The sequence below is a fragment of the Condylura cristata genome, unplaced genomic scaffold (assembly GCF_000260355.1).
Source record: "Condylura cristata isolate star-nosed mole 26May11 unplaced genomic scaffold, ConCri1.0 scaffold00005, whole genome shotgun sequence".
NCBI classification, from domain to species: Eukaryota; Metazoa; Chordata; class Mammalia; order Eulipotyphla; family Talpidae; genus Condylura; species Condylura cristata.
In genome coordinates this window covers 8,619,869-8,646,381 of record NW_004567106.1, presented here as the reverse complement: position 1 = coordinate 8,646,381, position 26,513 = coordinate 8,619,869, and the positions used below count along the sequence as shown (strand labels likewise).

Genomic DNA, 26,513 nt, shown 5'->3' with positions numbered 1-26,513 from the left:
TACTGTGTGAACACCATTATGAACTACTTTGGAATCTAAATGCTTTAATATAAAAGACAGACTCTTAAATTTCATATTTATGTGTTAAATTAACCAACAATTATGCATTTAGAAGGGGAAGTATAAGCAACAATCATCACAATCTATTCAGGTCAAGATCAAATTGACCACTGCAAAATAACCACTTTTTAGTTATACCCTTCACCCTGCACTCAACCTAAAATATATACACAGAGTAACACTGTATTTGCAATCAGGCAACATAGGATATTCAGAGTAACAATTTAAAGACTTCTATGGAGTGTACTGTGCTACGAAAACTGTATCTTCTAAACAATGACTTGCTAGAAGCAAACATTGTTTTATATCTACATACTGATATCTCTATTGATCTACTGATATATTCTTATCTCACAGAACAGGAATCTATTTTCTAAAAAGGTCTAGATAAAACCAGGAGTGCTTTCATATTTATCACATATTTTCAGTGACTGAAATCATTTAAGAAACAGCAAAATTTCCTATGGAAGTATACACTGATGGTATAAATATGCTGACAACAGCAATACTGTGCTTCTCAATAAAAAGCAAGCCTTTATTTTGGAAAATGATCTAGATGACAAACTTCAGAAACTTATTGAAATAACTGTATAATTATCAATACAAGTGAATTCAAGAAAATTAAAAATATATACATTATTTTGTATAAAGTACCTACCACTAACAAATTTTAATATTTCAGTATGACGCGTTTAACCTTAAGTACTGGAGCTTTTTAGTGAAAATCTAACAGATGTTTCTAAACTCATTTTTATGCTATTTGATTTGAAATGAGAAAGGAAAACCTTTTGCTTTTCAGTCTCTACGTTAAAGGACATAAAACATTCTGTGATAATAAAAATGTACTCAAGTGTGAAATAACTGAGTAAGAAGAGTAGAATGTGATTAACGGGTCCAAGAAAAAATGTTAAATAAGTTAAAAGACTCAATACAAGTCTATAGGAAGTACATTGAATACCAAACCATACCAAACTGGTATCCAAGTCCCCAGGAGATAAACTTATTTCATCTGGTGAGGTGACAGAAGAACGTGTAGTCCTTGGAGTCCTTGGAGACGGGAGCGTGTCCCAGGCATTACACCCACTTGGTGGAGGGGTTGGCATTTGGACACCTGATCGTTGGCAGCAGTTCTCTGGGTTGGACATCCAAGCTTCAAGTAATTTCTCCCTGTCCCAGTCTTTAAGAAAAATGGAATGGATAGCTCTCAAAAAACAGAGGAAAATGGTGATATTTTCAGAGCTTAATAATAAAAAAACAAACTGAGGTCATAAAAGGAAGAAAATATATTTATATCAAAGTAGTAATTGTTATACCCATCAGTATTTTTTAAAGATTTGTTTACTTATGCATACAAGAACTAGGGTGTAAGCCAGAGGTCAAGGCAGGCAGACAGGGGGATTGAGAGGATTCACCAGTGAGAGTGGGGAGCAGAACAGGCAGATGTACTGAAACAAACTCCTGAGGGGAGCTGCAGGTGAGACACGAAAGGTCTGCCATGCCATGGGGGTCAGCAACCTGGCTGGCAGGGGATAAGTGACAGTGGCTGGCAGCTGCTTGACAGCACTGTCCTTAACCCCTATGCCACCAGGGAGGCTGACGATCAGTAGTTTTTAAACAGAACTTGAACATTAATAATTTGCCATGGTTTACATCCATGTCAATATCTAATAATATGACCAAAATACCTAGTCATTTCTACTAATAATCAAAAGAGGTAGCTCACAAATCACTTTTAGAATTTACTACATTTTCGTTGGCATTGCTTTAATTCATTCAACTCTTCCAAGGAAACATGTCCTTTGTCAATTGGCTTCATTACCATCAAGTTGCAAAATGACTACATAGCTCACCAGAAACATGTTAAAATGCCAGTAAGTCCTAAAGATCATTTGGTAAATAGTTTAAAAGCAGAAAGAACATATGAAAAAATTGTTATAAGTAAAATTATAGTGAATTAGGTATAAATTCTGTATTAAGTGTCTTGACATTGGCTTAACTAAAAAGATTATATTCTTATTATGAATAGTATACTTTTAAAATAGCCAAGTGAAGCATTTTACTATAAAGTTCAGAGCCATAAGAATCTAACCCTTTAAAAACAATAAGCAAACATATTCAACTATTTTGCTAGCTGTTTTACTCACATTATTCATTCATTCCTCCGACAAATTTTTCAATCATTATTTATTGGGAAGTAACTATGACTGAATGAAGTTATATAACTTGTTGAGGCTCACACAGATAGTGAGGTATTCGAAACCAATCTGTGTAATTCTAAAGCCTATGGCACAATAAAATACACAGTCAAGAATAATACAGAGTCAATTATTTATACCAGGTCCATTCTACACAGTTTGAGAGCTCAAATACAAATAGCTATGGCAATTTTCTATATTAAGAATTTTTTCAACCAAATTAATCTATTTGGTGGCTTAATAGAAACATAATGTCTCATACATGCAATGAAGACAGAGTGCATTTCCAATTGTATAAACTGCATGTGCAGAGACACAGAAGTATGGAATACATGAGCAGTTTTGTAAAGTTACTTATATTATGTTGCAGTTTGAGATGGCAAATAGGATGATAAACAAGGTTCAGGTCACACCAAAAAGGAAAACTTTACAAGTGAAAAGAAAATGTGTATGAATATATTCCAGAAAATATTGTTAAATGAACCTCTGTATTTTGATAAGTCATTACTTAGAAAGTTAAAAATATTTTTCTTAGAACAGCATTGTTTTTTATAATGTTACTCCTTAATAAAGAAAAAAACAAACTTGTTTTATATATACAGATATTAAATATGCCAAATTTTATCTATTATAAATATTTTTTAGCATAATTTCTGCTTGGATTCTATTACTTCATTCATTTAGCAACACTTACTGAATGACTTTTAGGTGTCATGCATTTTGCTAGCGATAGGGAAAACAATGCGTGGTAGAAAAAAATCAGGTATGATTCCTGCTGTTATGAAACTTAAAGCCTAGTAAGGAGAAAGGCATTAGAGTAAATACACTGGGGAAAAAAAACAAACCAACCAAAATCACTACTACAAGAAAATTCATTAAGGAGAGGTGATAGATATTTTCAGTCAGAATCTGGGGGAAATGGCTTGGAACAGACATCTGAAGGATGTGTCTTAGTTAACTAAATACAAGGGAGAGGTAAAGACATTCTACAAAGATGGAGTACAGCATATTCAAAAGCATTGTGGTAGAAGGCAAGGTGACACCTTGTTGAAATTAAAAAGTCAGTGTAGCCAGAACATGGGAACAGACAGGGAGTACTATATGAAGATAATGAAAAAGTAGGCAGAAGCTCAGCCACACAGAACATTTTCATAATATTTCTATCATCTTACAAGTGGTAAGAAGAGTGAAAAGTGGCACTTGGGGCTAGAAAGGGAGGTTATCATAATCAGACTTGAAAAGATAACTGTGATTACATTATAGAAACAAATTGGACAGATCAAGAGCATTGGGAAGTAAAGCAGATAGGCTACTTGGTAGTGTGAGAAATAATGACAACTAGAGTTAGGTGGTTGGTTGTAGTGGAGGTGAAAGGAAATGGAGAGGTTTAAGCTTTGGGAAGTGAAACTAACAATTTGGTGACAACAGGATTTAGAATCTAAAGGAGATGAAATATCAAAATTGGTGTCCCAGGTTTACCTATATTGTTGGTTGGGGCTGCAATCTATGTAAATAGGGAGTATTAGATACTCAGAAAAAATTTAAAATAAACAACCAGTAAGCTGATTAAGTGCTTTGATTCTTTAAAAGAAACTTCCTATTTTTCTCCTATGATCTACAACTATACAAAATGTTGTAAGGATGCCGAGTACTACAGTAGCGACAGCACAAAAAAACTTAGGCTTGTTTAACAAATTATTTTGTTTCATATTAAAATAATAAAACAGCCACCATTAAACTTTGAAACGTTTCAAAGGCATCCATGTTCTTGTAAGAGATTTAATTACCATGAGCTCGAAGTAAAGCTTCAGCAGTAAATAGTGGAGCCTGAAGCATGTCTGCAGTTTCCACAATAAGCATATCTTTCAATCTACGAAGATCTTGAGGCCTTAATCCTTCATAGGGCTTTGAAAAGAAGAGAAAGAAAGTTAGGTTCGCTGTTATACTCTCAAGAAGTTCTAAATTCTTATAAATAAATATATATGATTTCTATTTATTTAATTGTCTTATTTCAGTTTGGATAAAGGCTCATTGTGCTTCATGATCATGAACTTCAAATTATTCTTGTACAAGTTTTTTTTTTTTAAACTGGAAAACACATCAGGGCTCATGTAATCTACTGTTCTAAAATAATATGTTCTATAATAACAAAGTTGTCTTATTTTACAGTCTTGAAAATATAAAAAAAATTAGACAAAAACCTATATTCCCACCACTGATCAATAATCATAATTAAAATAAACAATTTTTTCTGTTTTTTTTCCTTTTGCAACTGACTGCATATGAATATATATATATATTCATTTAGTCAGAAATGATTATTGAGTTACTCATTTTTGCATATTAAGATTCAAAGTGAATTGCTAGTGGGATTTTATATTATACCCATTAGTTAATTTGTATAGAAGTGAGCATGCCATACTATTCAGACTTCCTACTGATAAATTCTTGTTTGTTTCACATGTGTCCTTATCATCACTGGTCTTCTATTCTTTTGTAATCTTTTTAGCCCTTGTTTTTTAACAGAAAACATAATATAATCACAAGTGTTTCATTATTCGGAAACAATTATTGACATCTGTTAATATAACCTGTAACATATTTTCCCCAATGGAATTCACTAACTATTCCATCGTTGCTTATAGCAATCACTATCATGAACTTGTTTTATAACAGTATTTATATATGTACATATGTAGACAAATCTATCTTTTGTATATGTACCAATTTGCCTTTAATTTATTATCAACGTTAATAACATCTTTATTCCTTTAAACAGTTTATTGCAGTGAGCACAGAACTGAGGCAATAACTTAAAAAGCAGCAGAAATTCCCTTGTGTTTATCAGAATAACAGCCATTGAAGATGTCCTCTGGAAGCATCAATCAGACTTCAGAGAGTTCTGCAGTTAGCAAGCTTCATCAATTATAGCCTATTTGCAGATAGTTTAGAACTAGCATTTTTATTTCTTGCTTTGATGGGGGGATTATAAAAACAATTTCATTAGTTCTACTAACCCCTGTGATTAGGACTTTATTCACCAGGGTTAATTTCTCTCAAGAAGTTCCTGATTCTCAAAAATATTCAAGCAGGAATGTATATATAAGCAACAAGTGCATTAATGACAGAAAGGCTGACATACTTGATTGTATAAAAATATTATTTGAATTAAGAATTAATATAAATTCTATCTAGCAATTTGGCCAATGTTAAAAAAAGAAAAACAGTCAATATTATAAGGTTTCTGTGAGACAACTGAGTAAAAACAAAAATTGGTTAAGTCATTTAACCAAGCATCATAAGCTTTTACAACATTCATCTTTTGATTCTATAATTTCATTTTTTTGGAATCTATTCCTATTAGGTATAATCACTGATGGGGACAAAATCTGCAATGTTCCTTATAAAAGTGACAAAATGCAAGGAACACAAATGTACATTAAGGGAGTTTGGGATAGCTATGTGTTAGAATAATTGACATTCAAAATGATTTTCATAATGAGTTTATAAATATCAAGAAGTGTTAAGGGAAAAACTCTATAGAATAAAAAAATATACAATAGCATATTTTATGGAAGGCAATCATACAAATGTTACAAGTTTTATTTATAGTAATGAAACATTTAAAATTTTTGTTCTGCTTCTTTTTATAAAGAACACATTTTACAGAAAAATAATTTAAAAATTATTAAGAAATACTAAGAAATGCAGAACACATACGCAAGTGTGCTCTATTCCTTTTAAATATGGTATGGAAAATGTTCACCAAATGTACTGCATAGTACACTGCAATAATACAGTCTCTCCACTTGTGTATACACTTGATGATGTTACAATAAATCTCTCTCTATACTGGGATACCAGGATCTTAATTAGAAAAAGAAAATAAAAATTTAACTAAAACTATTCTGTATAGGGGTAATTCTGTATGAACTAAGAATTAAATTACAATTTAATCTTATCCTTGAAAAGCTCGCAAATCATGTATAGTTTACCTTTAAGCTAATATATGAAAGATTCTTTCCCCTAACAAAACCTAACAAATTCGGTGATAGCAAAATTTGTAGTATTCACTCAATGTGAATGTGCTCCAAATTCAGGCTCTCCTGAATCTACGTACCTCTCTTGCTCCAGCAATAAGGGCAAATATTTCTTGTTTTTAGCAATGGCAATTGTATATTTCTTGGTATTATTCCCTATATGTTCTTTGTTAGATTAGCTATCATCACTCTACCTCATTTTTGTTGACTCAAATACAATTTTATTTCAGATATATTAAGAACATATAATACAAAGCAATCTGCAAAGGCTAAATTTTAAATACAGTTTTAAATTTAAATAGGTTACAGTGGAAGAAAAAAAATTCTTGAAGGAGAAAGACATACTGACTTCCTGAACACAAACCATATTCACGCCAAATCTGCAACAAAACTATAATTAGATCAGCTAAGCACATCAATACAAAAATGAAGAAATCTTTCTCTTTCCCGTTTTGCAAAGGTACATTGTTTCTATTTTCAGGTTAAACACAATTAACAACCCTCAAAGCAATTGGTACTGAAACAAAGAAAGAGAGGGAAACTAAATTAAAAGAGTGAGGGAATCCCCTGGTGGCACAAAGAGTTAAAGGGAAGCACTACGAAGTTATTCACAGCCACTGCAGCATAAGTTCCCTTGTGGGAAGTGACCCACAAGGCGCAGCAGATCTCGCCTGTCTGGCCCACTGCTGCCCTCAGCAGTGTGTTTCAGTCAGTCAACCTGTTCTGCTCCCCATTGTGTCTCTGGTGAATCCTCTTCCACCCTGCACCTCTGGCCTGTACCCCATGCATGCATACATAAATAAATATATTTTTAAAATTATCTTTTTTGAAATAGTGGTAATGCATACTATTGCCAACAAAATACCACTGAAAAAAAAGACGAAACATAAAGTTGGGCTATTTGATATATATATATATGTAAAGTAATAGCAACCTTCAAATACTGCTAAAGAAAAAATACGACAAAGGAGTTATGAAATAAGTATTTGCTTTTAAGTGTTTTGCCAAATGAAAATAGCTTTTCCTCCTCATTTTACAAGTAAAACATGTTTCAAAAAAAATAAAAACAAGTATTTACTTAACCAAATATATTGGTAACTGTTAAAATTTTAAGACAGAGGAGAGGATATTTCCAATTCCTCTTAATACTAATCCCTCACTAGTTGAGCTTAACCCAGGAGAGAAGGGAAGGATTAGAATAAGTCTTTAGGATTTTCAGAAGCTTCATTTAATTTCCACTGCCCTTATTAAGTAGTTTCACCTGGGGATACAGACCCAGGCTACCCTGTTCTGTACTTTAACCTAAAAGAAAGGTAGCAGCTCTGCAGAGTACTGGGGTAGTTAGTTAAGCCAATATCCAGCAATGGGTTGTGTATCAGAAAAAGAGCCCTGTACCTACCTCCCTGAGCTAGGAAGATTCTTAAGATGGCTTTTTGTATTAGTGTATCACTCACTTTTTTTTTTTTTTAAAGATTTATTTATGCATACAGAACTGGGGTACAGGCCAGAGTTGCTGGGGGTAAGAGGATTCAAAAGAGACAGAGTGGGGAGCAGAACAGGCAGATCAACGAAGTACACTTCTGAGGGGAGCAGCAGGTGACACAGGAGATCTGCCACGCCTATGGGTCACCTCAGGGGCTGAGGCCCAAACTCGCCCTGAAGGGGCTGGGGCAAGCCTACAGTGCTGCGTCCTAACCCGTTGTGCCACCAGAATCTACTCTTACAGAGTCTCAACACTCAATAGTTTCTCTGCTCTTTGGGGGGTGGGTGAGGGGGAGGGGAGAAGATATACTGAACTCACTCCAAAGAATGTTAGTCATTATTGTAGCACCTCACCTTGTTTTATTATTTCAACAGTTAAGATGTGTTCATTTACTTGTTAAACTTATTTGTGTGCATTCTCTCTCTTTATGCTAGAATAGGTCAAAGGTTTATCTTTTTTTTTCTCGCTGTATCTCCAAGTTCCTAAAAATGTGGCAGAAAAGTCACTCAACTTTATTGAATAATGGACTGAAGAAGTAAATTTTATCCACTAACAAAAAGACATTCAGAAAAAAGGACTTAAATAAATGACATGTGTACAGTCAGATCAATAACTGAACCTAGGAAGTTAGTTAAAACAAACACTTCACTTTGAGTATATAAGCTTTTTAAAGTATCCAATCATGTAGCTTTAAACAATCCAAAAGTTGATCAGGGTCAAAGTAGAAAGTACAAGAATAAATTTTAACGAAAACAGATTTTTAAAAAAAACTGTTGTGAAACACAGAGCTAAAAATTAACCATTTTAAGGTGTACAGTGGACCTTGTACATTGACAATGTACAAGACAACCTGTATCAAGTTCCAGGGTATTCTCCCCACATCCCAAAAAAACCTCTACCAATTAAGTTGTCACCCTTTGTTCCTTCCTTTTCCTTGCCCCTGGCAAGCACTAATGTGTTTTTTGTTCCTACAGATTAACTTATTATGGATATCTCATATAAATGGTGTTATTTAAAATATGGCTTTATATGTTTAGCTTCATTCACTTAGTATTTTTTTGAGACTGATTCATGTTGTGGCATATATTAATACTTCATTCCTTTATATTACTAATATTCCACTGTGATCTATCTCATATTTTATTTGTCCATTCATCTTTTGATAGAAATTTGGGTTGTTTTCAACTTTTAACTAATGTGAATAGTATTGCTGTAAAACATTTGTGAATAAGTACTCATTAATGAAAATATTATTCTTTATATTATGGAATGGTAGATAAAAATAAATTCAACATGGATTAAAAATGAAACTAGAAAAATATAAGAACATGATCATACTATCAGCATGTCACAAAGTAAGAAGCCATAATTCAAATATGCACATAAACACTGAATACCCTATAAATAGACAACTTAGGATACTGAAAACTACACAAAGTACTCTTAGAAAGTATCAAGAATATACAGATAATACATAAATTAAAAAGCAAGTAAACAATTCATAGCATATTCAAATAAATAATTTCCAACAAGTACAAATATTCTTCCAAGTTGTAAAAAATAATTCAATGCTAATAAGAACATAATGTTACTGAACAAAAAATAAACTGATATTCTTTTAGGGCAGGCAAAGCATCCATTCAAGTCTAGAATGTGCGGATCTTATCAATCAGGGGTAAAGGCTGGAGGTACGGGGATGTGAGAGGATTCACCAGAGACAGAGTGGGGAGCAGAACAGGCAGACTGACGAAGTACACTGCTGAGGGGAGCAGTGGGCAGTCCAGAGAGGTCTGCTGTGCCATGTGGGTCGTCTCCGGGACTGAGATCGAACTGACACTGAAGCCGTCCAGCTTGCAGTGCTGCATCCTAACGCGCAGCAGCACCGGGATGGTGAGGGCCAGGAATATACTTTTAAAGTATCTCTCTCTATATATAGATCAAATAGTAATAATGAAGGTATATGATCATAATAGCAGATACTCAAGAATTAACACTTACAATGAACAAACACTATTCTAAATACTTACACATATTAACTCATTTAAAGAGTTAAAGCCCTATGAAGTAGAGATCATTATTCTCTACACTTTTAACAAATAAGAAAGTGATGCAGAGACATTTGGTAACTTGCTCAAGGTTCCATAGTAACTAAGATCATAGTCTAAAGTATGATCCCAGTTAGCTGGCTTCATAATGCATGTTTCTAATTACAAAAACTAGAGAACTGGATAAAGATAAAAATAACAAGCAGACCAAAAAAAAATACTTATTTTGATTTTGTATTTAAAGGCAAAGCCAGTTAAATTATTTAAATGTTCATCAACAGGTAAGTGGCTAAAATACATAGATCATATGTTCTGACTTGGGAAAGACGCTCATCATATATTGCTAAGTTGGAAAAATATTTTACAAACTCAAACATACTTACCTTGACATTAAAAATTCTATATGCATATGCATTTCCTTAAGTCTGATAGCATATAGAAGAAATTTACTACTAGTAGATAGTTAGGAAGAAATAAATGTTTTCAGCAGTAAAAATTCATTACAATTTTTAGGGAAAGCAGGAAAACAAAAAGTAATATTAATGACAATTACTGATAACCAGAATTATCATTTTGTTATACTTTGATCTTCTCATAGTCTTTGTTATAATTAGTATGCAATTGTTTGATAACTTGAAAAAAAGTATTTATACAATTACCATTTTGTTATCTTTAATCTTCCAATATATAGTTTTTGCTATAATTAGTATTCAACTGTTTGATAACTTGGAAAAAAAACCAGTTTACTATAGTAAGTTTAGAAATATCTTAATATCCATAAAGAATGCCACTATTATCTGATTTAGTTATAAATTAGGAGAGTCTGGGAGAAAAAAGTTTATAAAGTCCTAAATGTAATCACAATCAAATTAATCATATTAATGTAATTTCTAGAATAGTACTGCTTAAATTTTATCTTCTGACTAAATTACATCAATAATTTCTATCTGACTCAAGATCACAGAATGTCATATGGTAGGCAACATACAAAATACAGATGACTAGACTTGAAGTCAGCGTATTAGGTTTAGCTTACTTTGATCTTGGCAAGTTATTCAAACATTTTCTAGTTTAAAAGAAGGGCAAGTAGCTGTAATGTTACTGTGTGGATTCTACTGTAACATGAAAGTAGTTAGGACACTGGTCCTCTCAGAATACTTAATCTAAATAACCACTCCTTGAAAAACAAACACCTTAACTCAAGAAACATGACAGGCAAAGAAATCTTCTCATTCCAAGACACTCAGCTGTTTTGGTCAACTGTACAGTACAGAAGCTCAAAAATTGTGGGGAATTCTTGGGAAAGATAAAAAAAATCTGATTATCTTTCTAAATGCATGCAAATAATAGTTACTTATAGATGGAGGCAGCACTGTGAAGATCGAGGAAACAGAATCATTTGGGGAGTAAACAGTTGATTATAATTTGTAATTTAAGCACGTATCTATGGATGCTCATTGTGCATGCTGTGTTAAACAATGAAAATACTCTGCTGAATAAAAACATTTATGATTCCACTCTCACAGAGCTGACAATCTAACAAGGAGAGAAAGCTAATAAGTAAGTAAACAAATACATGAACGAAATAATTATAGCATGTGTCAAGCTCTAAGAAAAATAAACAGGACACTATGGTAAAGAATAATGGAAGGAGAATGAACCTTTTTAAGAAAAAATGGTCCAAGATTGCCTCTCTGAATAACGAATATTGAGTAAGTCAAGAGAAAAACTTCAGACATAGGTAACAGCAAATGTAAAAAGCCTTGGTATAGTCTAAGTATTATAATAAGAGCGAAGAAAAAAGGTCTGAGATGATGCTGGAGAAGTAGGCAGCAACCAAATCATATGAGGTATTATATCTGAGGAGTTTGAGTTTTATTCCAAGTAAGATGAAAAGTCACCAAGTCACTTAAGTATACATTTATCATTTAATTAAGCTTAAAAATGTCACTCGAATGGAAAGAAATAAATTAGGAAACTATTATAGTAGCTCAGATGAAAACTGAGAGTGGCAGGTAGGTATGGCATTTGGAATAGAAACTGGGAGGAGCAAATGGAGTTTTGTTACATATTTCTGGAGGAAAAATTGACAGGATGTCCAGATTGTATGGATGTAAGGAGAAGTATGAAAAAGAGAGTGTTTGCCACATTTATAGGTTGTGTAAACTGGTGATGGAGGTAAGTTAACTGAAAAGAATAATGTCCTTAAAGGCAAGAAAAGAGTGTTTCTTTAAGAAGATCTTTAAGAAGAGAATGATCAATTGTGTCAAGTATTGCTGAGGAATTCAAGTAAAATGAAAGAGAAGATTACCTACTGGATTTAGCAGTCAGGTGACTCTTGACGTCTATGACAATACAGTTCCATTTCAGTAGAAGGGAAGAAAATCACATTGCAGTAGGCTAAATGTGAATGGCAATGTGTAGTTGGTCCAAACAACCCTTTAAAGATTAGTTTTGTCTTCATATGAAGATCAAAGATATGGGATTACAACTCAAGGTGGGGTCAAAGCAGGGTTGGGTAAGAGTGGACAAAAGAAATTGCTTGTTTTAAAGATAGTTTATCAAAGCATGTTAGGGGTAAGAGCAATCTAGAAGACAAGAACACAGAAACCGGAGTCCTGGATTAATAGGAGTGATTAGGATTCATATTACACATTAGAATCTCCATTTAACAGGAAGTAAATACCCTCACATGTGTTAGAGGAAAGATTCCACTATTCAGTTTTCCTTGATGTATTTTTATATGCATGGCCATGTAGTTAGCATATTTCAGAGAGTATATAAATTGAGTTTTAAAGAAAAAATATAAAATCCATGTAAGTTTTTAGTAAAAAACTTACCTCTCGTTTGTCTAATGCAGCATATTCAGCTTCTATTTCTTCAGCTTCTGGATCTCGGGAGAACACCATTTGAGATTCCAGATTGAGGGCCAAATCTTTGTGGTGTTGCTTTTCAGCACAATCACAAGGAGTATCTTTATTCTCATTCTCAGCAAATAAGTCTCCTCCATGTTTTACTAAAAGCTAAAATAGTTTTGTGTTTTAAAATTTGCAACCATAAATTTAGATGACAAGTTATTTCATGCTATATTTTAAACAGAATAATAAAATAAGCACAACAAAAATACAACAGTGTATATTTAAAAGACAGTAAGTTATTTAGATACAAGGGCTTCTAATTTTAAGAGTAGCAATTTTGTTTGTCAGTATTAAGGTGACTTTCTTTGGTTACAAATAATAAAATCCAATTTGTAAAATTAAAAAAAAAATTCTTAAGCATTCTGTCCAATCCAAAAATCAAATATACTTAAAAGGGAGAAAACGGTTTTCATTTGTATCACTTATTACCCAAAGACTAAAATGAAATTAGGATATGCAAGTCAATGAAGCAAAACCTAATTTTTTTAAAAAGTAAATTTCGGGCCCTCCCTGGTGGCGCAGCGGGTTAAAGCAATGCACTGAGAATCTAAAGCCTCTTCCGCATGAGTTCAATCCCCGCCTGCCCCGGAGGTGACCACATGGTGTGGCAGACCTCTCCTGACCCGCCCGCTGCTCCCCTCAGCAGTGTACTTCGTTGATCTGCCTGTTCTGTTCCTCACTCTGTCTCGGGTGAAGCCTCTCACCGCCCCGAGCCTCTGGCCTGCACCCCAGTTCTGTATGCACAAATAAATAAATCTTAAAAAAAAAAAAAAAGTAAATTTTGTATTTAATACATGTATAGGAATAAAAACACAAGGATTAGAATTGTGTAATATTTGTGAAAAAGATGTTCCATTTTGCAAAGCAGTTTCCCTATTTTCCTGTTGTTTCTATCTTCCTCAAAGCAATAAACAGTAATTACTACTTTCATAGATACATTGCTCCATTGTGTTGGAGAGTAATTATATCTTTATGTTTCAAGTCATTATCACCTCCAAATACTCCCTTTTATGTCACGGCAGTATCACTGCATGGCTTCACAGTAAAACTGTATTCTACTCTAACTGGAGGAGTCCAAAGAAGTTAAGAGAAAACAGCAGTCAGATTCATGTGAATGAAAGCTAGAGGGCCAAGGACTGTTTTCTTTTTAAAGATTTATTTATGATTACAGAGCTGGGGTACAGGTCAGAGGTGTGGTGGGTGAAAGAACTCACCAAAGACAGAGTGGAGAGCAGAACAGGCAGATTGACAAGGTACACTGCTGAGGGGAGCAGCAGGCGGGTCAGGAGATGTCTGCCACGCCATGTGGGTCAGCTCCCTGGCCGGGGATTGAACTTGTGCTGCAGTGGCTTCAGAGCGCTTCAGAGCACTATGCTTTAACCTGTTCTGCCACCAGGTAGAGCACAGGGCCAAGGATTTTTAAGTAGTTCTTTAGTAACAGTGTCTACTAGTACACCTTCTATTTATTCATATTATTAAAACTATTATAATATAAAATGTAAGCTAATTTAATGGACTCAGGAATGAGGTCATTAAATATAATTAATTACATCTTAAATGCAAATACCATGTATTTCCTGATTTGTATCAGGAAAATACCTTTAGTTTCAGAAAAAAAAGGTCTGAGACAATTATGAAGAAGGTGATTCACATTATCAGGTCCATTTTAAAACATGAGATACTTCACAAAAAAATTGCTTTAATCTTTGTTTTCGTCAGAGATTTCTACTGGTCCTTTCGTTGGTAGTCCATTCACGTCCATTCCTTTATAGTCTCCTCTGCTTTTACTTTACTACTGCGTTCTTACAGCATTTAACAGAGGGAAGATGAATTTTTTGTAGGCCCACAGAATTGGAATGACAACACAATGAATGCACACCACTGTCTAAGGTGGTGGGCACCTTAACATGACCACCAAGCCCAAGTGGAAGCAACAAAATGGTTTTGAATGTTCCTTAAAATAAGTGATAGGAATAGCTACTAACACTGGAGCACCTGTTACAGACAAGGGGTGAACTCTGCTTGAAGAACATGAAACAAGACAAGGGTGCCCACTATCACAGCCTCTGTTTAATTTAGTAAAAGAGGATTTAATTAGAGCAATCACACAACATTAGGAAATAGAAGTGTAACTGTGAGGTAGATATGCTAATAGAATGTTTACATTAAGTTTTGCCTTCTCACAGCAATGTGAAACAGGAGTATGGGTGCTACAGAACTAAACTCAACCCCAAGATAGAAAGCGAGCACCATGCAGCAAAAAGGGGCGCAAGAATGGTGGGTGGAAAAGGAGGTGCTCTGAGCATGATTATCAACTCCACACTTAATTTAAGATGGATTAGTCCCTAAATAAAAAAAAAATCCCTCTGTAAATAGTGGAGGAAGTATTGGAAGAAGGTGTTTTTGAACACAAGTTATCCCTTCTGCATTGTTTCTCAAGCAATTAAGTTATTGCCCTGTTAAACCAAACCTGGTAACTGAAATTTTTTATTCTGGTTACCTGCAAACAAACTCTCATTTTAAGCTACAGGCATGGGATGGGAGTTGGGAGTGGCTGTGACACTCAAAAGCCCTATAGAAGACATTAAAAAACCACTAGAAACAATAAAAGGAATACAGTAAATGACATTACAAAGTCAATATACAAAAATCTATGGCACTTCTATATACAAATAAGAAAAGGAAATTAAGAAAATGATATATTAAAAATAGTTTCAAAAAGAATCAAGTACTTAGGAATTAATCTAATCAAGGAGCCAAAGGATTCAAAAATGAGAATTTCAAGATGTCATTAAAGGATACAGGTCATTGTATAAATTGATAGAAAAACATTCTGTGCCCTTGAATGAGTCAATTTAGTAAAAAAGACTATTCTACCAAAAACAATATATAATTTTTAACATAATCCCTATTAAAATGCTAAAGGTATTATTGAACAAAATTGAACAAAAATTATGAAAGCTTTGGGAAACATTATCAGTCTTGAGGAACATATGCAATCCTGAGGAAAAGAGAAGCAACTTGTTATATGACCTTAAATTATACAATGAAACAATTATAATAAAACCAGTATGATACTGGAATAAAAATAGACAACTGTGTGAATGGAACAGAATTAAAATTTCATCAATAAAACCATGTGTATATCAGGACGTAATTCATGGTAAAGGAACTGTGACCACACAATGGGGGACAGAGGGTCTCTAGCAAATGATGCGGGAAAACCAGATAACCACATGAAATTGGATCACTCCCTGATTCTGTGAACAAAAATAAATTCTAAATGTATTCAAAAGTTAATATTTAAGACTGACAATAATAGAATATATAGAGGACAAGGGTCAGTGACAGATCCTATCACATTTTTTAAAATATTTTTTGGGTGGTCAATCTGATAACAAAGAAGATAAAAGAAAAATGAACAATTGGGACTACTTCAAATTAAAGTTTTTACACAGCACAAAATAAATATACAAATAGGCATCCTACTGAAAGCGAAGAAATATCCATACATTACATAATTGAGAAGGGGTCAATCAAGACACATGGAAAAATGCTCGTCATTGTATTTAATAAGGGAGGTACAGGTCAAAACTACCATGAGGTATCATCTTACAAACATGCAAATATATGCATTAAAGAGTCCTAACACCTAATACTAGAAGAGGACGGGGAAGAAAAGGAATTTTATCACATTGTTGGTAAGAAATGTAAATTGTTTCTGTCATTTTGGAAAGTGATCTGGATTTATCTTTAAACAAAGTAAAATAGAAATACTAAATAGTCCAGCAATTTACTCTTGGACATCTATCCAACAGGAACCCACCAACTTAAAAAGCAGAGGCCTACAATGTTGACTGAAGCATTATTTACAACAGCGGAGACACGAAGAAACAACATAAGTACTCAATAATATAGGACTGGGAATACTAGTCATAAGGAGAGATAAAATGTTGCTACTTAGAGCAAAATGGAAGGAGTTTGAGAGAATGATGTGTAGTAAAGGAAGTCAAAATGACAAAGTACTGAATGTTTACATAGTAGACAATTTGACAAAGTAAAATAGTAAAAAACAAAAACAAAAACAAAAACAAAACCTGGCCAACAGAACAAATGAGGTGAGGCTTCTGATGTTAAGAAGGAAGGATGAGAAAAGAGGCAGCAAAGAAATATTAAGGATTAACAGCGGGGGGGGGGGGGGGAAGTACATAAGAAAAAGAACATTAAACAAAGATCTGTGATTAGAAAGCTTAAAATATTTACCCTGTACATCTGGCCCTTTAATGAAAATACTTTGCTAAGCACAATCACCAATCAGTCACCTTCCAGAGCCTGAGAGCTCTGTCAGCTACTATTTATCAAAATGTGGTCTGGGGACCTGTCTCTGCCAGAAATATAGAAGTTGGGAGTTAGTTAGAAATATAGATGATCCATATTATCACCACCACCACTCCCCAAATCTAAGACTCTGAATCAGAATCTAATTCTGATCTCTAGGATATTCTTATGCACATAAAAATTTGAGAAGAGTCCAATGTATGTGGCTGTGGAAATTGCTAAATACTCAATACTGGGGACTTAAAGAAAATAAGTCCTCAGACTTATCATAGCTATATTGAGGCTTCTCTGCCTCATGGACTATCCAACACTTAAAACACACACAAAAAAGATATCCTTTGACTGTTAATGGAACAAGCAGAGTGATGACTTTATGTACTGCTAGAAAATTATATCTGAAATGAATACTGGGACGAAGCCAAGGACTGTTGTAGGTGGTGTCACCCCCACCACCCCACTCACGCTGGGGTTGTTGGTGAGGACAATAGCCTCAGATAAAATGCTAAAATGTATTGGATTTTGAGGAGGGGCTACCTTGGAGAGGAAATATAATTGATTGTAGAAGGGACCAGGGAGAGAGAGGTGGAGGCAGGTTGTCTTGTCTTCAGGATTCAAGATTTGAGTTCCTTCAGCATTTTGGGGGCCAGTGGATTTCAGTGCCCCTACCATGCCAATCTGCCGGAAGGCTGCTGCAGATTCATGAAGGTGAAGGCCTACAGTAGCCAGCCTTGGAGAGGAAGAGGCTTTACAAGTATCTGAGGGACTGAAAGGGCTCTTGGTTTTGCTGCATTTATAACCTGGCAGAGAAGGTGGAGACCTGGAGCCAGGAGCCTGGCTTAGCCACATGATTGAAGTACTCCCTGTCTGGTGCTGTGCTGCAGTGTCCTGCAGCTCTGGGAGTGTCTCCTGTGTGTCTTCTGTTCACTTCACGAGTTGATACCTGGCCTGGAGTCCAGCTGTCCTGTGCCCCAGGTAGGAGGAAGAGGCAGGAAGACACCATCTTAGACACTGGGCCTATTGTTTGGGAGAGGAGCTGCACATCCTCAGTGGCAGGAAGACACCATCATAACTGTCTTTGTGCAAGACAGTACTGGACACAATTCTGGGTAAAGTAAATGGCCATTATTGGCCTCAATAACTCTCATTTTACCTGTTTGTTAAAATCCTTTGTTGGTATTCCCTAAGCTTGAACAATCTTGCAATTTGTGCATGGGTAAAGAACCAAGACAGTATTTGGTAAAGTATTTGGGCAGTGGGGCCTTGACCAGGTTAGAGTCCCCTGCCACCTGGTTATCACTTTTACAAAAAATACCTATTATAAAATATATTCTGAGTAATAAACAAAATAAATCATCTTTCAGTTAATGTCCCAGTCTTCAGCAAAAGTTGACACACTGCACCACTTCAGAATAATGGTAAGGAGAAGCTTATGCTGGAATGTAGACTGCTATTGTTTGGGGCTTAAAAAAATGGGTGTCTGGAGGAAAAATATTTCACAAGTCAATTACTGAGAGACACTTCCCAGTTTCTAGGGTATGATTAAGGAGTCTGACTAGGGGACTGCTACCATGGGCACACTGTTACCATAAGATGGAATGGAAGGTCCATGTTTGTAAACATTTGTGTTGGCAGAGAAAATAGGTATGTACAATACCTTCAGCAAAGAAGTAACAGTACTGTCTGACATTGGAAGAGTACATTTTAAAAAGTATTTTCATTTTGTTGATCTTTGGGGCAAAAGGTTGAGAAAACCAGTGAGTAAAAGACATAATTAGGTGAAGAGGTAGGGGAGGCCCTATTATTCAAGGCATATTCTTCCCTATCCCTTTGACCCATAATCTAAATGGCTGGTGATTCTAGTCAAGTCATTTAACCTCATTAAGTCTCAGTTTACACAGGTCCATCACTACATTAGGCTTACACAGTCTTGAGAAAAGATGAAGTAATGACAGAATTCTAAAAGTCTGTACTGGCTTGAAAATGACCATGACATTTATCTTCATTTTAAGTCATTCATCATCACTTTTCCTCAAAATACTTAAATCCACATTTTTGAGACCTAGAAAAATGCTTCTGAAAACTTGCAAAGGAATAACCAAAAGAACTTATTTACTAAAACATTCTTGGGTATACCTGCAGAAATACTGATTCAGAATCTGGAGGACATTTGGGCCAAGAATGCTATAGGTCTGAGGGACATGTTTTGAGTAGCCTCTTCAAAAACAATTAAGATGAGATCTTACCCACTCAAATCTTACTAATACCATGAAATTTCCAGGGTAACTAAATTTAAAATGATTTTCCTTCCTTCTATTCAATGCTTGTAACTATTACTGCCCCCCAAATTAGAACAGCCCTTACCATTACAGTATTTTGGGAGGCAATAATAAGATCATAACATCCTTTATTAAAAATTAGAAAACTTTTTGCTCAAGTAGGCAAAGTTACTTAGTTGCTGAGTTGGGTCTACAATTTATGTATTCTTTTCACAGTTTTAAAGTTTCTAGGTGCTAAAACCACAACATAATTAGGTAAAATTCTTTAGTCTGACCTGTGAATGGTTTTTATGGCTTTTAAATGAAGTGTGAAATGCTCTGAGAGCTGCCAAGATGTTAAATAGCCCTGTGGCTATAAAAGGAAAAGTGTGACTTTCCACCTTTGGTCCTCTAGTGACCTCCATTTGATTTGACAATAAGTGGCTACTAATTTTGAATAAGCAAGTAGAAATATCTAAGGTTGTACCTATTTTAAAAAGTGCCCTCACAAATAGATGCACTATCAAAAACATTAACTTCTGTCATAGCAATTACTGGATCACTGACAGAAGTACTAATATAAATTAAATGAAGAATGATGACCAGACTTGTTTAGGGAAGTCTGCCAAGGAGAGGAAAATCACTGGACTTTTTTTTTTTTTTTTTAATCACTGGACTTTTAATTGGGTCATACTAATAGATCCAGCCCATCCTTCTCTCCATCTCTATTCCAAAGTTAAAAAGAGAAAGAAAGCAAAGAAAGACCTCACCAATTGAGAAGAAAGTGTATTATTTATATTAATTTTTATAGGATTTATGTTTTCATGTAGTTCTACTTTCTACACCAGCACCCATTTCATGGTATTTTTAAAGTTCTGTGTATAATTAAAGCGTACATGACTTGTTAATATAGTTTTATTTTATATACTTAAAATAAACTACAGAAGTCATCTTTGCTTTCCTCTTTCTATTCCTTATATACTGTAGGGCAGTATTATCAACTATGGCTCGCAGGTCAAATCTAGCCTGCTGTTTCTACATAGTTCATGATCTGAGAGAGTTTTTTATTTTTAAATGGTCAAAAAATTATTTTATGATCTGTGAAAATTTTAAGAAATTCAAATGGCAGTATTCATGAATAAAATTTTATTGGAACATATTTATGCTTATTTGTTTATGCATTACCTGCAATTGTTTTCAACCTCACAACTGCTAACAAGGGCAGAGTTGAACAGTGACTTATTATTTGCTACGTGGTAAGTTTGCTGACTCATAACAATTTTTTGAGATATGAAAAAAATAGATGTAGAAGGGCTTTGTTTATACATCATCATAAATGTTTAAAATATTGTTTCCAATTTTCAAACAAGGGTAGCATTACTTTTATCTCAAATAATTCTGAAAGTATTACTTGTAAAACTTCAAAATTTCTTACTTGAGAAAGTTGTGAAAAATATAAAAGATGGCATGTAAAAACTGTTATTAGAGAGTAGCAAAGAGAGTTAATAAGGAGCAGCTGGTCAAGATAGAGAAGAGCTTGAGTTCTATTCTGCAAATGAAGGGCATGAATTTAATGAACATAAATAAATAAGTAAAAAAAAAAATGTCCCAGGAAAATTTAGGTATCAAGACCAGATATGTGGATGACAGCATTATTAATAGAACCAAGGAAGTCCAAGAGAAGCCAGTGAATAGAGACCCACTACAGTTCTGGAAATGCAGAATTTGAATGACTATTGCAATTTCCACTTGAGGAAGCCAACTAGGCAGCAATACAGCATGAGAAACATCAGGATTAAATATGCCATTATAATATCCTACGTGGAGCCACCATTAACTTCACACTTCACAATCTCATCAACATTTGTTGTCACTAGTTTTTTTAATATGTGTCATTCTCACTGGTGTGAGGTAGTATCTCATTCTGGCTTTGATTTGCATTTCCCTTATTACAAGAGTTTTATCTTTTTTGATTATGATTAACATGTCTATATGTTCTGGCTTGTGTGCATGTGTACATACACATGCATATTTGTATTACTTTAATTTACTATGAAACACAATTATAGGGAGAAGTTTTAAAATAAATATTTCATTTCTGAACCCAAATGGTTCAAACTAATGAGTCACAGTAAATTTAAATTATTAAATGCATATTTAAAATTGTCAACTGATGACTTCTCATCAATTTTACCCTTAAACAAAGACATTTCCTTTTTTCTGTTGGTCTGTTTTTCAAAATTTATATTATTATGTATAGATATATCTATATAATAAACATCATTCTTCACTAATGTTAGCTGAATATGAATGAAATTGCTGTTTTTTTCATAATTGGAGAGAATACTGTAATGGACGCATCCGCTACGAGTGCAGACCCCTGCTCAGCGTGCAGACCCCTCCTCAGAACAACAGTGTCTCTCAGAAAGGTGTGATATTTGTTTCTGGCCACACTCTGGACTGTTGCTCTCCCATGAGCCATAGGGCACAGTGTTGTATGTCTTGGGAAATGAGGAATGTCATTCTCGATATGAGATGGTTCAATGCCAGCTGTTAAAAGTCTTTAAAATGCAGGCACATTTCTATGTGCACTGTGTGTTGTTCAAAGGACTCTATTTTGCAAAACCTCATGTATGCAAGCAAGAGTAAAAGTTAAATAAGTAAATGGCCCTTGAGCCATTGGGGAAAAAATATGTATGTGTGAAGTTTTCAAAGGGTAAACTTCTTTCAGTAGGAAAAGGTCTAGCCCATCTATGTTCATCTTAGTGCATCTCTGTGGATTAATGAGGAATTGAGGAGTCAACTGTGTTTTGCCATTTCTGTTTATGTTTTTTACCCAATAAACATTATTTAATATTAAAAAAAAATCATTCTTCATTTTGTACATTTTTTATCTTGGTTGTAACCCCATGGACTTCCCACCACCAATTCACCCATGTGCCATCACCAGAGTGGGATGTACTCGTCTCACCCCAGTTTTGATCCTATTCCCTTCTCCACCTCTGTAGAGCGTTTCTGGTTTACAGCAGTTTATTGATTTTCATTTTTATTTTATTACAATTGCTTCCCCCCACCCCCAATCCTTTACATGCCTGCTATGATTGAAACGATCCAGTATTTTTCTCTTTCTGGCTTATTTCACAAAGCATAATCCCTTTTAGCTCCATCATCCATGTTGCCACAAATGGCATGAGTTTTATCTTTTTTGATTGCTGAGTAATATTCCATTATGTATATGTACATCTTTTTAATCCAGTCATCTACTTTGGGGCATTTTGGTAGATTCCACAACACTATCTTCCCTATTGTAAATAGTGCAGCACAGGGGCACAGAATTAATGTTTTGTATCCTTTGGGTAGATACCTAGGAGTGTGATTGCTGGATCATATGGAAGCTTCATTTTTAGCAGTTTAAGAATCCTCCAAACAGCTTTCCATAGTGAACGTACCAGTTTGCATTCCCACCAGCAGTGCTGGAGAGTTCCATTTCCTTCACAATCTCATCAACATTTGTTGTCACTAGTTTTTTTAATATGTGTCATTCTCACTGGTGTGAGGTAGTATCTCATTCTGGCTTTGATTTGCATTTCCCTTATTACAAGTGATATTGAACATATTTTTAATTTTTAATATACCTGCTGGCCATTTGAATTTTCTCTTTGGAGAAGAGTCCTTTTAGCTCTTCTGCCCATTTTTTGATGGGGTTGCTCAACACTTTATTTTTGTTGAGTTTTGTCAGCTCTTTATATATCTCTGTGATCAGTCCTTTATCATTACATTGTGTGCAAAAATCTTCCAATTATTGGGTGTCTCTTTGTTTTATGTAGCTCCTTTTGCTGTATAGAAGGTCTTTAATTTGAGTCTTTTTTTCTACTATCCTTACTTTGGGCAATGTATCTTTAAAGATGTTATGAGGTGTATGTCATGTAGTTTTCACCATTATTTTCTTCTATATATTTTATGGTTTCCGTTCTTATGTCTAGGCCTTTAATCCACTTTGAGTTGGTTTTTGTGCATGGTACAAAGTAATGACCTAGTTTCATTTTTTTTTTTTTTCATGTAGCTTCCCAGTTTTCCTAGCATTATTTGTTGAAAAAATTTTCTTTGTTCCATTGCTTATTCTTTGCTCCTTTGTCAAAAATTTGCTGTCCATAAAACTGTGGGTTTATATCTGGATTTTCTATTCAATCCATTTGTCTGTCTGTTCTTGCTTTAGTACCATGCAGTTTTGATTATTATCGCCTTGTAGTATAGTTTGAAGGCTGGGAGTGTGATACATCTGTTCTCTTTTGTTTTAGTCAGGAGAGTTTTGGCTATTTGAGGTTTTTTGATTTGATATAAATCTCATCAATATTTGTTCTATTTCTTTGAAGAAAGTCATTGAGGTTTTTATTGGAATAGTGTTAAATCTGTAAATCACTTTTAGTAGGATGGCAATTTTAATGTTAATTCTTCCAATCCATGAGCAGGGGTATCTTTCCACTTCTTTATATCTTCTTGTATTTCTTTTAACAGTGTTTTATGATTTTCTTTGTCTTTTACCTAAGAAAGACATTTTCAACAACTACAAAAGACTTATTTGCATAGATATAGGTCCTTAAGAATTTGGCCTTAATCAAGGAATAAAATAATTAAACTTTAAAGGCTTACAATGAAAACGTGATATATTTTATTGTAAACATAGAGTAACAGAAAACTAATGTTAAAAAAAAAGTCCTTTGAGATGACTGTGATAGCTGTCTCTTTGATAGTTGGAATTGATAATATCAAAGAGGGGAAGTGACTGATGTAAGGTTCCACAGATAGTCACTGTGAAAACCAAGACTACAAACCAGTACTCTATCTACCATATCTTAGCTTTATAGAAAAATTAACAAGTATCTGCTAACATTCTTTTATTAAAACCAAATCCTGTATATCATGCTTGTTCAAGAAGTACTACATAAATTAAAAAATATTATACAAATGTTAGTTCTTATAATTATTGTTCTTATAGCCAAAGATGAAAATTAATGATGTAGACAAAGAGTTTGGGGGGGGGGATTATTTAAATTAAGCAAGATAGCAAACTTAGTAAGTCTTAGCTTTTTCTGTTCATCAGTAATAATACATTGCGATATCAGAAGATTAATATATTAAGAAGTATAGTTACATAGTTATACACTTCAATATCTTTATTTAATGCACTGTTAAACACAATTACACAATTACACAATATCTATCTCCCCAGGAAACTTTTAAATTTTAATTAATAGTAAGCACTATTATGTCAGTTCTAAAGTTGGCAAGTGCACAGTCAAATATATATAGAAGTTTAAAGATAGCTTTATATGGGTAAATGATAAATTGAAATTTATTGATGAAAACTAAGATAAATATAATACTCTATAGGGAATACTTTACATTAGGTCAAAGTTCGCTGAATACAGAAAATGAAAAGTCATCAAATGGTGTGGTTTCTATAAATATGATATCCCGATGGAGAAAAAGTGGGCAGAAGAGTTAAATAGATACTTTCACAAAAAGCATATACAGATGACAAACAGGGACATGAAAAGATGTTCACCATCACTTATCAGGGAAATGTACTCAAAATCACAAAGATACCAACTCACACTTGTGGAAATAGCCCATATATCTAAGAGCCTAGAAACAAATGTAGAAGACGTGGAGAAAAAGTTAACTCTTAAATAAAAGTATGGATGCTTCTCAAACTATTAAAAATAGATCTACAGTATGATAGGTAGATATCATATGGTATTAAACTGAAGAATCTAGAAACACTTATTCAAAGGAATACATGCACTCCTATGTTTACTGTAGTACTATTTATAATTGCCAAGATATGGAAACAACCTAAGTGCCAAAGGACAGTGGAAGATTAGGAAGGTATAGTATATACACACAGTGGAATGTTTTCAAGCTATAGATAAAAAAAAAAAAAGATTAACTCTTGACAGTTATGACTACATGGATGGAACCTGGAGTGATTAATGCTAAGTGAAATGTCAGAAAGAGAAAAGTACTGGATGGTATTACATATGTGTGGAATATAGAGAAACAAAATAACAGAGAAACTGGTAACACACCTTAGAAATATACCTGAAATTGAGGCTATAAGATAGGGGTGGAGGGGGGAAGGGAGGTACAACTCAGGGAAGGGACATAGATATGATAGAGGACGATGTTACCTTAGTGGTGTGATGTAGTAACAGGTATCTGAAGAGGTGTGATCCTATGCCTCTGAATCCATACAATGTTGTAAACTAATGTCACCTCAATAATAAAAAAAATAACGACAATAAAAGGCTATTTTCTACTCAAATTTAATTAGGAAATACCATGTAGTCCTATTAATAATATTGTCACTATAGAGGGTATTCTTTTATAAGAGGACGGCATAGAACAATATATGAAAAGGTTTATGTAAAACACTTCAGGAGTACTGTCAATACCTCCTTTCCCCTGAAACCATAGAATATTCTTCCACCACTATATGAATCAATGTTAGAAAGTGTTCTTTAAAAAAAAAAAAAAAATTCTCGTGTTAATGACTGTCACTAACCACTCACTGGGCAAGGTAGCACATCCAAGAGATGAAGTGACAGAGACTCTAAAAGATTAACAAGCAACACAAATAATATCTGTAAACAAAATAAGACCTGAAGGATTCTAGAAGTAAGAAGAATTAACAATTCAGAAATGTGAAAAAATATAAATGGCTATAACCTTTTAAAATGTATAAGAAAGTGAAGGACATGCATATTTTTGGTATGTTTATTAATTTAGAAGTACAATACATACACAAAAATACATTAAGGAAAGACTTCCATATATATCTTATGAAATTAGGATCATTACTTTTTCAATTCAGGGCTTTATTTAGTAATAATGTAGATATTCTGATTCAATCTCTAATATGCCCTACTTAACTACATCTATACATAAGAATTTCTATGAGCTATATATAGATTGACATGAATGTAGCTGAAAAAAATCTATTCTGTTGATGATACTATAAGGAATGATTTCTTAATTTTAAGATTCCATATTACATTGTTAATTGTATCTAACCCTGTACATATACAAAATCTATCTATCTATCTATCTATCTATCTATCTATCTATCTATCTATCTATCTATCTATCTATCTATCTATCTATCTATCTATCTATCGA

At 34.0% G+C, this 26,513-nt stretch overlaps 1 protein-coding gene across 4 annotated transcripts in view; it reads right to left on the bottom strand.

Annotated features, from left to right (window-relative positions):
- ANKIB1 (ankyrin repeat and IBR domain containing 1) overlaps nucleotides 1-26,513 on the bottom strand; it is a 117,664-nt gene that overhangs the window by 40,927 nt on the left and 50,224 nt on the right. For 3 of the 4 annotated variants that reach the window (XM_012720952.1, XM_012720953.1, XM_004676677.2), the window contains exons 4-6: nucleotides 12,664-12,846; nucleotides 4,043-4,160; nucleotides 1,029-1,237 (exon numbers count right to left, since the gene is read on the bottom strand). In XM_012720952.1, coding sequence (XP_012576406.1) covers nucleotides 1,029-1,237; nucleotides 4,043-4,160; nucleotides 12,664-12,846 — 510 coding nt within the window. Of the gene's footprint in view, nucleotides 1-1,028; nucleotides 1,238-4,042; nucleotides 4,161-12,663; nucleotides 12,847-25,525; nucleotides 25,545-26,513 lie in introns of those variants that run through there. The other variant, XM_012720954.1, reaches the window with a different exon arrangement.